General features: G+C 36.8%; 1 protein-coding gene across 9 annotated transcripts in view; it reads left to right on the top strand.

Annotated features, from left to right (window-relative positions):
• Nucleotides 1-16,010, top strand: part of PPP4R4 (protein phosphatase 4 regulatory subunit 4) — a 77,454-nt gene that overhangs the window by 48,958 nt on the left and 12,486 nt on the right. For 7 of the 9 annotated variants that reach the window (XR_008550884.1, XR_008550880.1, XR_008550891.1 and 4 more), the window contains 9 exons: nucleotides 41-160; nucleotides 2,381-2,458; nucleotides 3,355-3,438; nucleotides 4,054-4,236; nucleotides 4,874-4,979; nucleotides 6,402-6,549; nucleotides 9,151-9,295; nucleotides 10,654-10,695; nucleotides 10,789-10,863. Coding sequence is in view for 2 of the 9 variants with exons in the window: in XM_037503978.2 (XP_037359875.2) it covers nucleotides 41-160; nucleotides 2,381-2,458; nucleotides 3,355-3,438; nucleotides 4,054-4,236; nucleotides 4,874-4,979; nucleotides 6,402-6,549; nucleotides 9,151-9,295; nucleotides 10,654-10,695; nucleotides 10,789-10,863 (981 nt within the window). In the remaining 7 variants the exon portion in view is untranslated. The remainder of the gene's footprint in view (nucleotides 1-40; nucleotides 161-2,380; nucleotides 2,459-3,354; nucleotides 3,439-4,053; nucleotides 4,237-4,873; nucleotides 4,980-6,401; nucleotides 6,550-9,150; nucleotides 9,296-10,653; nucleotides 10,696-10,788; nucleotides 10,864-16,010) is intronic. The other 2 variants (XR_008550885.1, XR_008550886.1) reach the window with 2 other exon arrangements.

The following is a 16,010-nucleotide window of genomic DNA, read 5'->3' as shown; positions in this document are numbered from 1 at the left end:
CCCCTACTTTCCTCTGATTCTCTCCCATCCACTCCCCCAGGCCATGATTGTTTTTGTTGATCCGAAAAACTTCCACATGGAGCTCTATTCTACATTCTTCTGCCTTTGCCATGACCCTGAAGTACCTGTCAGATACACTATTGCTATTTGCTTTTATGAAGTAAGTCTGAAGAAGTGATACCGTTTTACTTTTGTTGCTGATTTACCTGTGGGTACTACAAGATTTGTCCATATTTTGTATTAGTCGTTTCCTAAACCTTATTTTAAAATTCCAGCAATTCTCTTTTGAATATATTTACAGAATTCATTTACACAAATGCATCATTTTCACTTATCATTTATTAATCCCCTTATTCAATATATCTGTACTAAATACTTTAAACCAGACATTATGGTGTAGATGTGGTGTGTTGCAGATTTGGAAGTAGAATCAGTTTTCATGTGCTTTGTAATATTTATATTTAACTTTGCACCTAAACTTGGCAACTGCTGGAAAATTATTTAAATTTACTATTTTTACTGCAAATAGATTATTTCATGGATGTGGCTTTTAGATTCCACTGTTTCAACAGCTCCCCATTATGTAAGAGCAAAAGTGAATTTCAACTTTTATATAATGAATGCAGTTGACTTTAAAAAAAATTGTTTTTGAAACATTTTTGAAATTTGGGCAGATTTCTTGAATACATTCTAAGCACATTTATGCTATAGTTATAGTAAATACACATAAAAACTGTAGCTTTTCAACTTTGAAAGTGCCACATAAAAATCTTTCTGAGTGGCATAATAAGCTAATTCCTTTCTTCATAGATGGTATAATAAACATTCTTATTACCAATGATAATATTTCCTTCCCTTTCTTGGACTGTGTTCCTACATCAGAATATTGTTAGATTAGCTAAAATTGTGCAAGACATTCATACCTTCATCATAAATGTCAACTTAAGATTTTTTTGGCTGTTGGGGGACTGTCTTTGCTTCTTTTGAATAACCTTTTTTTCTGGTGTGAATGAAATCTTCATTGTGCAAAATCTAGGACATATTCCCTTAAGATGCTATAATCAATTAAAGTAATTTTAGTGTTGCACAATCAAATCACCTTTGTAACTATGCTTTAGAAATGCGATTTTGCAGTCGGGAAGAGGATTAAGGGCACCGGATGCTGAGGGAAATAATTGTCTCCAATATCCATTCAACAGGCAGTTAGCCTTGGTCTCCACGCCTGCTTTCTCTGTCCAGCTTGGTGATCTCCAGAGGTGTTTGCACGAGACTATAGTCTGAGAATGCAAAACTATATAATGTTGGAGTCTCTGTTTCTGTTTATTTTGAATCTCAACTGGTTAATATTACGTTTTTACTTATGTTCTACAGTGGACATAACATGTTCACACCAACTAAACATTGACCTGTTATACAGACACATTTCACTGGTGGGAGTGGATTTGGGAATTGTTGATATAGCTATTTTCTGGATGGCTGCTTTCCATATTCTCAAAATCATGCCTGTTGGAAGGGTAATAATGATATTCTACTCTAAACTGAGTGGCTAGTCCAGTTTTGTCCTTTTAAATTATGAAAATCCACCGGTGCATTTATGTCTTTCTACAGTGCTGCTGCTAGATTTTGATAGTTACCTTTCTAGTGCTAACTTTATTCTTGTTTTACAGAATAATAATATTCTGAATATATTTCAACAAGTCAAAAACAACCCTGTAGAACTCAGGTTTCTTAAAACACTTTCTTTATCCAGAAATTTCTTTTTTACCCATATAAAACCTTACTCAGAAGCCCAAAAGTGAAAATAAAGGTGAAGTTAGAAACTGGTGGATTTACCTTTGTGGGCTCCGAGTATGAAGGAAGGAAAACTTTGCTCATGAAGGAACTGGGTTAGCCCCCCCCCCCACCCCCTCCTTTCATGCTGACGAAAGTCTCTGAGGGGAGGCCTCGCCGGTCTGCTTGCGTAGGCCTTCTCCACCCCAGTCAGCCGGGCGGGCCTTCGTTAAACCTGCCCTTGTTGTGAAGCTCTGGACCTGGATGAATGTTCCTATGCCTGGAATATTCTGTCAGACCCTGTTGGCTGCTCTCAGTGTCTGCAGATGTCATTGGGGGACATCCTTGGGTTAGCATTGCTTGTGCTAATGAAAGCCATTCTTCTGTGCTTCCCACCGCCTGATGTCCATGCGCTCCAGCGTGTCACAGAACAGACTGAAGAGCTGGTTATGTATGCCATTAAATTCTCTAGAAATACAATTTTAGATTGTTGTAACCTAGTCTCATTTTAGAAGTATCTTAACAGGGATGTATTTAAAAAAAAATTATTATTATGACCTTTCTATGTCCAGTAGTCTCAAATCTGAGAGACTTTATTGCTACATTTTAGGTGTCTAAACTTCTGAATTCTGGAGTATATTTAATTCATAAAGAACTAATAACATTATTACAAGACGAATCACTGGAGGTAATATCTTCTTACTCTTTGGTTTTTACTTCTTTTATGCTAAGTCCAAATATCAGTGCATTTCCTCCCTACTTCTTAGGAATTATATGAACTCTTTCAGCTGACTAGGCCCAGAAGTTTTAAGTCAGTGTACCACTGTATATCATAGACTGGGAATTGGGAACCTCTTTTAAAAATATTAGATTACCATCTATATTTATTTAAAATATATGTGTATGTTTGTTAAGGGAAATTTAGGAAATGCCAAAGTATAGACAGATAAAAGAATATCTTTATTCTTCTAATCACTTTTACTATTTTGTTATATTTTTCATTTTCTATTTTTTTCTATGTAAAGGTTTTTAGAATATATTTTTACGTAGCAAGGTTTTTATTTTGCACCACTGTAATCATATGTTACATTACATTTCATGCCTTTTTTTCCCTCCACATAGTTTGGGGGTATACATGTGAAGACTTTGAAAATATCTTTGTTTTGGTGCTTCATTTAGTATATCCTGTTCACCTTGATGATGTGCAGCTGGTCAACACTCAATTTATCAACATTTAGAAATCACTGAGTGTGTTACATGACTTAAATCACTTTTCAAAAGTTGGGAAGCAGTTTTTGAGTGTGTTGGTGTGTGGAAGTTGCTGCTCAGATCTACACCTTTTGAACAATATCAAGAGGGAGATGGATTAATCTCTCTTCTAAAGTAGTTTGCTCAAGGAAGGTGATTATGCTGCTAAGATATTCCAGCAAAAAAGATGTCAGAGTAAGAAAATAGAACCCCCCCCCCAATGTTGTTTGGTAAATTATACTACTTCTGTGTAGAAATTGACAGATGAAGTTAACTAATACAAGATTAGAAAAACATAGTTATCACTCTAAGAGTTATCAATATCTCTATTAAAAGGTACTAGATGCTCTTATAGATCATCTTCCAGAAATCCTGGAACTTATGTCTACTGGCGGAGAAAGCAGTATTCAAGAAAATAAGGCAAGTCCCATGTATCAACACAGTTTCTGAATGTTTTAAGTATTGCCTTACTCTACAGGGCTATTGTGAGGAATCAAGGAAAGAGCGTATGAAGAACATTTAAAATGGTGCTTGCCACATAGTAGGTGCTCAGGAAATACCTGTTGGAATTGGAATGGCTTGAATTTCTTCTTTAATTCTTACGTTACCATGACTGTGATTTCTTCTCCTTGGAGTTTACATTCTCATTCAGTTTTTATTAGCAATAATGATTATCCCAAGAGTAGCAACTGGTGAGGACAATAGCGTGGGATTTAGAGGGCCCAAGTTTGCTGATAGTGAACTATGTTGTTACAGTTTTCTTTAGGCAGAAGAGTTGCTATTGTGTGATCAATCAGCCAGGAAAGATAGTCCTCATCTCTATGTCAAAATTAGGTTTCCAGTAACTGTACATTTTACTTATGGATTCTTGAAAAAGTATTTGTTGTCACCCAATAATTAACAAAGATGGCTCCCAAGTTCTGAAATGAGCAAGCGTGTCCTCCGCCCCAGTGCATTGTAAGGCGGAATCATTTGAGCAGATGCCATGGTGGGTTTATGTAGTTTTCATGGGTGCTTCTGATGTGTCTCTTTCAGTTGTCATCTCTGCCTGACTTGATTCCCGCCCTTACGGCAGCTGAGCAGCGAGCTGCAGCCTCTTTAAAATGGAGAACTCACGAGAAGCTCCTACAGAAGTATGCCTGCCTGCCGCAGGTCATATCAAGCGATCAGATTTATTATCGTTTCTTACAGAGAATGTTCACAATCATGATGACAAATGTGAGCCCATCACTTTTAGATCCATACATTGGCTTGGGTTGTTACATGTCTTACTTCTCTTTTAACCCAGAACAGATTTTCTGACTGATATGATATACCTTGGAATTTAAGATTTATCTGTTTTGTGGACCAGGGATCTCAATAGGTGACATTGGGGTTGAAGAGGGAGAATTAAACCAGAAGGATCAAAAAGTATACCTGATCATGGGATCTATAAATCTATATATTAAAAGTGGCACAATTTTGGTGATATACCTGACACTGGGTATATTCTTGTAAATATTTGTCAAATATGTGAGTTAACAAGTTCCAAGGAATGGCTGAGAGGAATCAGTGACTGTCACTTAACGACGAAGTGGCAAGGTGATGAGAGTCAAATATATAAATCAAATCTGATGATTTGAAAAGGACCGTGCTGAAGTCAGCTAACTCTGTAATGTGATGTATTAGTTGATGTGTCTGTGTGATATTAACATTAAATTCTGAAGACACTTCAACAGCGGTTTGAGAGGCAAACATCACTGCTCGCTCTTTCAGCCAATAACTTCAAATTGATTTATGCAGCCAAATTATACTGTATATACTATTAGAGCATATACTATTAGTCTAGTTTAATTGTCTTTCTTATTTCTTTAAGAATGTCTTACCTGTCCAAAAGGCAGCTTCACGAACTCTATGCATTTTTTTACGCTATAATCGTAAACAAGACCAGAGGCTTGAGGTCATTCAAAAATTAATTGAACGTAAGTAAACTTCGCCTTTCATTTTGGGAAAAAAAGAATGCAAACAAATTGGTTTAACCTGATTTACTTTCTGTATCATTTTATCACGGATAATTAGGCTGATGTTGATACAAATCTAAAGTATTTTTTGCATTTGATTTTTGTTGGTTAATTTTCCGATTTATGACAGGATCAGATATCCCATCTGTTGTGCATTTCTAGACTTGAGAAATTAAAATACGTATACTTCTATTGAAAACCTAGTTCTGGTCTGATAAAATTGAATTTTGAACTAAAATATAAATATAATAGAAATATAATAGAAATATAAATAGAATACCCATGAATCTAATAATTTCTGTTTCTATTTTAATTATTAACAGAATAGGGGCTTTATTGTTTTCATGAATAGAGTTGCTAGTATAAATATGTGAACTTAGTGAGCCTCACTGGTTTCTAATGTCTTTTAAAAATCAAACCAATTAACAAGTGCAAATTTAAATTAAATATAATTTATTTTCAATATGTAAAATCAAGGCAGAGACCTTTAGTGTAATTATTAATTCTAGATATAGTATATGTATACTTAGTGATTTTGTTAAATATTGTATACTTGCTTTGACTATAATGTCTTAATACTTTTATTAAATTATATAATAAAGCACATAAGGGAATGGAATTGGAGTTTACCATATTAAGTAGGGATTGCCACTTTTAAAACAAATTTAAAATACATAAAGATTAGCTTAGGAAAAATTATCCTTAGTATAGTTTAATATTACTTTTTTAAAGACTGTTTTAATTCAATTTTTATTAGTGGTAGGACCTCATATTTAGGATGTCAGTTTGAAACAAGATTCTATATGGTTTAAAGAATTACTTTTGCCTTTGAACATCGAATAATAAAGGAGATAATTATCCTTTGAAGAATGATCTGAATTATTGTCTGTAATACTGTGTTTATGTGTGACTTTATCCAATGAGAGGAAAACAGTTAATTTGTTAAACACTTTTGATGTTTGCAGAGCTGCATTTGAACTTCTGCTCTTCCTTGCTCTGTGACTCTAACTTCTCTTAATCTTAGTATCTATTTTAGGAGGGTTAAATTTATGCTTATCTCACTGGGTTGCTTTTCCAAGATTAAATAAGGTAATATGTGAAGTACTTATGTAGTGAATGATCAGAAAATAGTACATATATTGAATTCAATATTTAATAAATGTTTCTGGAACAGAATGCATTATTTAATTAACTTTTTTCTGGTTTTGAGGTATCAGTAATTTGGAGTCTACAAATTTGGAGCATATAAAATATGGTTATTAAAAATCTCTTGTAGCTGCTTGAAAAATTGTGGATATAAGGAACTTTGTCATGAACTTTGTATACTCTTGTCACTTGTAATTTCATGTCAGAAAAATTAAACTTACTATTTTTTGTTTCTAGAACTGGGCCAAGGAAAAAGTTATTGGAGTAGACTTCGATTTTTGGATACCTGTGAATTTATTATAGATATCTTTTCCAAATCATTTTTCTGTAAATATTTCTTTCTACCTGCTATTGAACTGACACATGATCCAGTGGCAAATGTGAGGTATGGTGCCAAGCCAAGAAAATACATTTTTAATGTATCTACTATAATGGGTGTATGCAAAATCTTTTTCTAGGTCAATTAAAAACATCAAGTGAAGAATTTATTTTTGTTTTCAAGTCTTTGTAGTTTTAGTTGAGGAGCATTAATTGAACCTGGAGGCAAAATCACTGACCTCTGTCTGTGTCTTTTTGCCTGTTGGGTTGACAGCGCTACTCAGAGCCAAGCCAGCAGGCTTTTCTGGCTTGCTTAGAAACTGAAAAAAGAAAATAAGTCTGCCTTTTTATTTCTTCCCCTAAATAAGCATATTATCTTTATTTTATTGTGGTAAAATATGCATAAGTTCACCATATTAACTATTTTCGAGTGTACAGTTCAGTGATACTGAGTGTACATATACTACTTCTTGAGAGAAAGTAGAGAAAGTGGTTGAAGACAATTGTAAACCCTCAACTGTTTAATTTCTGTGTTCTCTGCTCTGTGTCTCTGTCCTGAACTCAGACCCCTAGGAGAGATTTCCAGCTGTACTTCAGTTGCGTCTCTTTGGGCAAGTTATAAAACCTCTCTGTGCATCAGTTTCCTTAGTATCTGATTCCTAAGGTGTTCTGAGGAATAAGTACCTGAGATAATGTAAATAAACAGTTAATTTACCAGAAAGGTGCCGTCCCTAATCTCAAAATCTTTATAATCTCTTGGGACCAGGATTCTCATTCTCATAAATCACTACTATAGTTTGTGTAACTTCTGCTGAATATTTATTTTCTAGACCTGCCTTGGGTTATAAAGAATGAAGTGTGCATAGGCTGTGAATTGGGTTTTTTTCTTTCCTTAAGTAAATGTTTAAACTTTAACTTCACTGAATCTAGATAGTATGGAGGCCGAAAATAGACTTGGTATTCCAAGGAACCTTCTCCTCTGCTGACAGAAATGAAAAACATCTCATCGGGGGAATTGGGACCTGTTAATTTGAGAAAGCCTCACCAGTCTTAGTAGTATCTTTGGTAAACTCTGAATGAGACCATTAGGCCTGTGACCAGAGCTGGAAACCCCGGAGAAGAAGTTGCTTTCTCTTTGCCTGTTGAATCAAAAGCACATTTTATTGTCTACCCAGTCTCCTTAACTGAAGGCTTGGCCGAGAAACCGTTCTGGAAAGTCTAGGAGTGGAACTTAGCTAGTTCAAGTTTTGGTGTAGAAATAAATTGCTCATGATCGGGAGCTCTCAGACGGAGGAGTGAATACAGCAGCTGTGGGTGTCCATGCGGCCGGCACCGCTGAAACCAGCGCTGCAATTTACCGTGTCCGCAAGGAGAACATTTCCTGTGACTGCCTCCTCCTGATGGGGGGTTTTCTCTCACCTCTGGGGTTCTCCAGTCTGCTCTGCCCTATCTACACTGGGGGCACTGCAGACTCTTGCTCTCTTTCCTGTCTTACCTGCCTGCCCTTCTGCCTTGCTGATTCTTGCTGGCCCCTCGAGTCTCGTGATTTACTTCACCTCAAGATTCCTGTCTTCTCCCGCACAGACACTTGCCCTGGACAATGGCTCATCAAACAGACTGCCCACTTAGCATTTCCAGTGACTGACTACCTCCGAGGCAGTCCCGATGTAATTTCCCTCAAGTCAAACCCCATCTTCCTCCTCTGCGCACCCTCCTCCTGCCGTCTCTTCCATGTCAGTAAATAACCGCTTCATCTCGCCTCTCGCTCAAGTCCACACCTGGGCTCCTTCCTATTGCCCCCGCCCTCAGCCCATCTCACAGCTTGCAGAGCACATGGGGCCCAACTCCTCGCCCCCCACGCCGCCCCCAGTGCGGGCGCCGGTTCAAGCTGCCGACCTCTTGCCTGAATCATTGCAGGGCCCTCCCTTGTTACGTCCCTCCTTCTGTCCTTCACCATCTAAGGTCTTATCCTCACACTGGCCAGATGACACCCTTCAGACGTTAAGTCAGTTCTCTGTGCCAAGCCCTCCTACGGCTTCTCACTGCACCAAAAGAAAAGCCGGTCCCCAGTCGGTGGCTGCGGGCCCTGGAGGTGCGGGCCCTGGAGGTGCGGCCCCTGGGCCGTGGCCTCTGCTCATCTCGCTTTGCTCTGTCTACCCACTGCTGCCAGCTGGCTGGTTTGGGCAAATTTGCTGTTTTGAAGCAACATCCCAGCAAGGCCCACCTCAGAGGGCATTTATGCTTACTGCATTCACTGCCTGGAATGTTCTCCAGACCCTTGCCTGGTTTACTCCCTGATTACCCTTCGGTCTCTGCCTCAATGTCATCATTTCAGGGAGACTGTCACTGAACCCTCTCTGCTTGCATAAAAATGGTAATGCCCCTCTTCTGTGCTCCCACAGCTCCTTCCCACTTTATTTTTCTCTACAGCACTTGCCACTGTCTGACCTTTAACTTCTCTTTCCTCTACCCCCATACTAGCATAATAAGTGCCACAAGAATGAAGAATTTTATTTGTTTTTATTTACTGTTGGACCTCAGCACCCAGAATAGCTAATGCATAAATGAATTCTGGGCTATTTAAAATTTGAATTTTCTTTATTTCATGTGACTTTTATCCTTAGTTATTAAATTCACTCAAGAGTAAATACCATTTAATTTGTTATAGAATGAAACTTTGCTGCTTGTTGCCCAAAGTGAAGTCCACCCTGAAGATTCCTGCAGATAAGCATTTACTGCAGCAGTTAGAGATGTGTGTGAGAAAACTCCTGTGTCAAGAAAAAGATAAAGATGTCCTGGCCATTGTAAAAAGAGTAAGTGTCACTGTCACCACCGCCTTTGCATTCCTTGCATCAAGGTAGTGCTAATCCTCTGCTTATTTTACCTTTACCTGTAGGATAACAGTACATTCAAATTTACCTGTAGGATAGCAGTACATTCAAATATATCTTTGCTAAACTGGCATGAGTTAATACTTACGTTTTTTTTTTTTTCCCCCAGTATTTATTGGTTTATTTTTCTTTCATCTACTGGGATAACCAGAAATACCCAGAGTCTGGACATGAAATGTAAAAACACACCACTTATATAGTACATTACATGTAACATACTATATACATATGTTTGTTTCTACCAGATATTTAACACTTAACTACAGGAGTTTGGACAACGGAGTTGACTTGTCAGAACAAACACAAGAGGGTTACTTTTATGAAGGAATTTATTAGCTCACAATAATGGAAGCTAATCCAAGAAACAGGTTATAAAAATGATGTACTTAAAGACTTATTAATCTACATTGGATAATTCTGGAGTACAGCTCTTACTTTGAGTATGAAGTCAATGTGTCCCATGAAAATTCTGTGGTATAATGTATATCAAGCTAAGGTGCTGATAGGGGAACTTCTGAGAAATCTATTCAAAGCTTCTGGGTAAAAATGGAATAGTTTACCCGAGTCAGTTTTTTAAGATGGGAAGTAATTTTATTTGAAAGGGATGTTTCATGGCATAAGTATAAAGTTTTCATAAATTTCAGCACAAAAATAAAGCTTCAAATAAATGTAATGTTTACAGTATATAGCTTTGGGATATGAATGTGTGATTCTACTTTCTATTCAATGAGAGTGACTCATGGAAAGTCACCATCCTCTGTCAGAGAGAGAACCCTGGATTATGTGGACCATTCTTTGATTGAAATAATTTATTTCAAAGTATTGTAAAAGACAAATATTAAAATCGAGAGAATACTTTCAGAGTAGTCTTTTCTCTGGGCTGATTTTTAGCCAAATGAGTTTGCTTCATGTATGTTTAAATAACAGATTATTTTTTAATGCAAAAATATTATTCTATTTCTGAAAATTCAGAAAAGAGTGGCAGTTATTAGAAATTAAATTGAATGTATTTAGTATTTAAAGTATTCCTCTAAACTTGTTCCTTTTAAGGTTAAAGACTTTGTCAGAAGTGTGAATAAGTCCTGGTGTTCCTATATAGAAGTTGATTAAAAATACAGGATACGATTAGAAGGAATCTTAGAGGTTTTCTGATGCAGTCTTCTACATAGTGTAGAAGTCTCCTCTTTGAACCTCTCTGGAAATCAGGCGTCTCTGAGAAATGACTGGCTGGTTTAATTTACCTTGGGTTGAGCAATGATGTCTCATAATTTTCTTTGTAGACTGTACTAGAATTGGACAGGATGGAAATGTCTATGGATGCTGTGAGTATTCTCCTTACCTTAATTAAGAGGAATATTTAAAACTTGGTAGAAACTCATGATTAATGTTGCATCATTTTTATTTTAAACTAATAGTTTCAGAAAAAGTTTTATGAAAAAGATTTGTTGGATCAAGAGAAAGAAAGAGAAGAACTACTTCTTTTGGAAATGGTATGTTATTTTCGCACACACACACACACACACACTCTCACACACATTCTCTCTCTCTCTCTCTCCTGATCATTATAACTACTTTATTATTTTAAAAATTTCTTACCACTTTTTTCTTCCTGAATGACTGAATAAGTATCCTGATGTTTTGAAATCTGTTCTTTTATGAACTAGAAGGGAAACAACCTTTGGGAACCATTAAAACAAAACCAACACACAATTTTATTGAAGTGTAATTGACATACAATTAACTGTGTGTATTTAAAGTGTATGGTTTGATGAACTTTGACATCCATGAAGCCATCACCACAATCAAAATACCAAATACTGCTTTTCCCTCAAAAGTTTACCCATGCCTCTATGTGGCCCATAGCTTTTTTTTTATTAATTAATTTTTTAAAAAGATTTATTTATGCATACAAGAACTGGGGTACAGGTCAAAAGTGTGGGGATGGGTGAGAGGATTCACCGGAGACAGAGTGGGGAACAGAACAGTCAGACTGACTGAAGTACACTGCTGAGGGGAGCAGCGGGCGAGACAGGAGAGGTCTGCTGCGCCATGTGGGTAGCTCCCTGGCCGGAAAACGAACTCATGCTGCAGTGGCTACAGATAACTTTATAGTGCTGTGACTTAACTGTTTGTGCCACCAGGGAAGGCTCTATTAATTAATTTTTTAATTGTGGTAATCATGATTAATCTCTAGACCAATTTGGAGAATTGCCATTTTAACAATAAGAGTCTTCTCATCTACGAATGTTATCTGTTACACCATTAATTTAGTCTTCTTCACTTTTTTCTTAGTAATTTTGGTTGTAGAATTCAAGGAAATTTTTTGTTAGGCTTATTCTTAGGTACTTTGTGTTATTTGGCATTATTGTAAATAGAACTGTAATTTTTATTTTGCTTTCTAGTTTTTTGTTGCTAGAGTATAAGAATATAAATTCTTGTATCTTGCAAACCTGCTAAGTTACTTACTCGTCCAGAAGGTGTTACTTAAGTTTACCCAGGGTTTTCTCTGTAAGCCATTATATTGTCTTCAAGTGCAGAAGATTACTTCTTCTGATTCAATATTTATGTATTTTTATATCTTTTGCAAGATACAAATTTATTTTATTTTTTAATTTTTTTAAAATAAATTTAATTTTTATATTCCCCATACAATTGCAACCCCCTTATTTTGACCCCAGTTCCTCCCCTCCCCGCCCCCTACCCTCCATAGAGTTTCTCTGGTTCATAGTTTTTTTGTTGATTTTGATTTTCATTTTCTTATAGTTATTCTTTTTCCTGGTCCCTTATTTAAGTTTTCTAGATTCCTGCTATGAGTGAGACCATCCGGTATTTTTCTTTTTCTTTCTGGCTTATTTCGCTGAGCATGATCCCTTCCAGCGCCATCCATGTTGCTGCAAATTGCATGCGTTTATCTTTTTTGAATGCTGAGTATATAATTCCATGGTGTATATGTGTAGCTAGCAATAAAATATAATTGCTAGCCCTGTGCACAGGTGTTTGAGGGAGGCTCGATTCTGTGGGATTCAATGACCACACCGTATTAAAAGGAAAAAGGATTTATTGTGAGCAACACAGGCGATGCACAAGCAAAATTATAAACAGTGCCCCAAACCAGACCAAACTGATAATCATGCATACGTACTGTACAGTTTCCTCAGAAATCAGCATCACGGAGGCAAAGAGTCAGCACTCCGGAAAACAGCATCATGGAGGCAAAAAGGCAGCATTCTGGAGAACAGCATCACGGAGGCAAAAAGTCAGCACTCCGGAGAACAGCATGGGAGACATGTCCACGTCCAGCAGCTGCAAGCAGCAGCAGCTAGGTAACCACTGTGTTTTTATCTCCCAAGGTCGGATATGGCCAGTATCCAAACCCAGGGATTCATGGTGGGCTGGTCACGTTTCTGTGCACGACGCCCCGGAGTTACATAACCAACCCATTTCTTGGTGGTCCTGGACATCGCGAACAGTTACATAACCAGCCCTATCTTTTGGCTCCTGGTCCGGGCGCTGGCCAGGCTCCCGGATCAGGGGGCCAAAAGGTGGTCGCACATCTTCCAATGTCCCCGGCAAAACGACATTAACACTTTATTTTCCTACAATACGTACCACATCTTGGAACAAGAACAGACACACAGACCAATGGAATCAAATAGAAAATCCAGAAATAAACCCACAGATTTATGGTCAACTAATCTTTGACAAAGGAGCAAAGACTATGCATTGGAGCAAAGAAAGTTTGTTCAATAAATGGTGCTGGGAAAACTGGGTCGCTACATGCAAAAGAATGAAGCTTGACCACTACCTCACACCATACACAAAAATCAACTCAAAATGGATTAAAGAACTAGACATAAGACCTGACACCATAAAATACACAGAAGGAAATACAGGCGAAACACTACGTGATATTCACATCTAAGACATCTTTACAGACACATCACCCAAAGCAGTGATAGTGAAGGCAAAGATAAACAGCTGGGACTACATCAAATTAAAGAGCTTCTGCACAGCAAAAGAGACAATAACAAAAACAAAGAGAAACCCCACGGACTGGGAGAACATTTTTTGCACACAACACTAATGATAAAGGACTGATCACAAAAATCTGCAAAGAGCTGATGAGACTCAACAACAACAAAGAAAATAACCCAGTCAAAAAATGGGCAGAAGAGCTAAAAAGAAACTTCTCTGAAGAGGAAATGCAAGTGGCCAACAGACATATGAAAAAATGTTCAACATCACTTGTCATCAGGGAAATGCAAATCAAAACCACCATGAGATACCATCTCACACCAGTGAGAATGGCACATATTAAAAAAACTAGCAACAACAAATGTTGGCGAGGGTGTGGAGAAAAAGGAACTCTCCTGCACTGTTGGTGGGAGTGCAAACGGGTCCAACCACTATGGAGAGCTGTGTGGAGATTTCTGGACCTACTAAACATAGAGCTTCCATAGGATCCAGCAATTCCACTCCTAGGTATTTACCCAAAGGACACAGAAACATCCATTCCAAAGAGCACCTGCACCCCTATGTTTATAGCAGCGCTACTTACAATAGCTAAGCTTTGGAAACAACCCAAATGCTCAAAAAAAGATACGTATTTTAAAGGCTATTGCAAGGACCAAGACTTCCATATAATAAAAGGCCTCTAGTTGAATAAAAGTGAGCCAGGCAGGTGTTCTTCTTTTTGCTGCCCAGAGGAAAATCCAGTCCACTCTTTCAACATTAGGTATGATGATGCCAACAGATTTATGTAAATGCCCTTTACCAGACTGAAGAAATTCCCTCTTACTCCTAGTCTGCTGGGAGGTTTATAGGAATGATGGTTAGATTTTGTTAGATGCTTTTTCTGTGTGTCTAGAAATACTTGGTTTTTCTCCTTGTATTGATTTCCTCAATTATGATGGTTTTCCAAATAGTAAATCAATCTTGTATTTCAGGGTAAACTACTTGGTGATGATATTGTCCTTCCTCTGTTATTGAATTCTTGGTTAATTTTTAAAGGGATTTTTGTGTCTATATCCATAGATTTATGATGAAATTATTCCATAATGTCCTTTTTATCATTTTTTTTGTAAGTTAAATTTAGTACTGCAGTTACTCTAGCCTCATAAAACAAGATGGATAATATTACCACTTCCTTTATTTTCTAGATTGTATAAAATTGGTGTTTTTTTTTCCCTTAAGTGTTTTATAGAATTTATTAATGAAAATGCCAAGGCTTACCATTTTCATTTTGGGATTTTGATAATTGATTCATTTTCTTTAATAGACATAAAACAATTCAGATTTTCTTTTGTCAATTTTATAAGTTTTTTTAAAACAAATTACCCTTATTGAAATCAAATATGTTGCATTCAGTTGTTTATAATACTCTTATATAATCTTAATATATGTAGGATCTATGGTAATAACCCATTTCATTCTTTTTTTTTTAAGATTTATTTATTTTTGTATTTTTATGTACCCATTTCATTGTTAATGACTGATGTTCTCCTTCTCTCTTGCTTTCTTTAATTTGTAATTTTTTTATTTTGTAGTTTCTTTAGAGAAATACATATCCATCTTTACAGTTTACTTATTGTTAATATTGTACCACTTCATTTAGCAGTGATAGAGACCCCTTTACTATTCCATGCCATTCTTTATAGCTCCTGTGTGAATGACATCCACCTTGAAAACCCCATCGGACAGTGTTACTGTTTTTGCTTTAAGTCATATATATTGAGGACCAGGGAGCAAACTGTTGGCTCAGATGTTTACCATATCCAGTGCTGTTACGTCATTGGCTCGGATTAAAATTTCCCTCTTATTTTTTCCCCTTCAGCCTGAAGAACTTTTCTTTAGCAGTTCTTAGAGTGCAGGAATTCTCCTCATTTCCTTTCTGAAATGTCTCATTTTACCTTCATTCCTGAAGGCCATTTTGGAATTTTGGGTTGACAGCCTAATTCTTTCAGTATGTGTTTCTGTCTGTCTCCCGATCTCCATAGCATCTGGTAAAATACCTTTCATTGGAATTGTTCTTCTGCTTGTGGTGTTGCTTTTCTCTGGCACTTTCAATATTTTTCCCTTTATCTCTTGTTTTTAGCAGTTTGCTTTTGGTGTGTGCTTTTGATTACTTCAAGTTTATCCTGTTTGGGAACGGCTGTGCTTCCACAATCTGTAAACGTGTATCATTCCACGTATTTGGGAAGGATTGAGTCATTGCTTCAATACATAGTCTAGCCCATTCTTCTATTTCTGGGTCTTCACTTACACATGTGTTAGACCTTTTGATACTGTCCCACAGATCCTTGATTTTTTGTCTTTTATTCTTTAAACTATGCCCAGAGTGAGTGGATAATTTCTGTTCAATGTTACCAGCTCTTTCCCTTTTCTTTGTGCTCAGTGTATTTCCTGTCCTTTCCAGTATATTTTTTACTTTCAATTGTATTTTTCAGTTTTAAAATTCCATTATTTCATTTTTATATTTTCTCTTTCACTGCAGAGAATTCTTATCCTGTGAGAGTAAAACGTAAGTGGATATGCTCTGAAAAGCAAAGAGCATTATTTCAGCAGTTTTCCAAAACAAAGATTAGAATTCATAATTTCCAGGGAAGAAACTTCAGAGAACAAGCAGGCCCTCAAAGGT

This window comes from Talpa occidentalis, unplaced genomic scaffold (assembly GCF_014898055.3).
Source record: "Talpa occidentalis isolate TD23 unplaced genomic scaffold, MPIMG_talOcc4v2.1 talOcc4.11, whole genome shotgun sequence".
Taxonomy (NCBI): domain Eukaryota; kingdom Metazoa; phylum Chordata; class Mammalia; order Eulipotyphla; family Talpidae; genus Talpa; species Talpa occidentalis.
The sequence above is the reverse complement of the archived record's forward strand: the minus strand, read 5'-3'. Positions and strand labels throughout refer to the sequence as shown.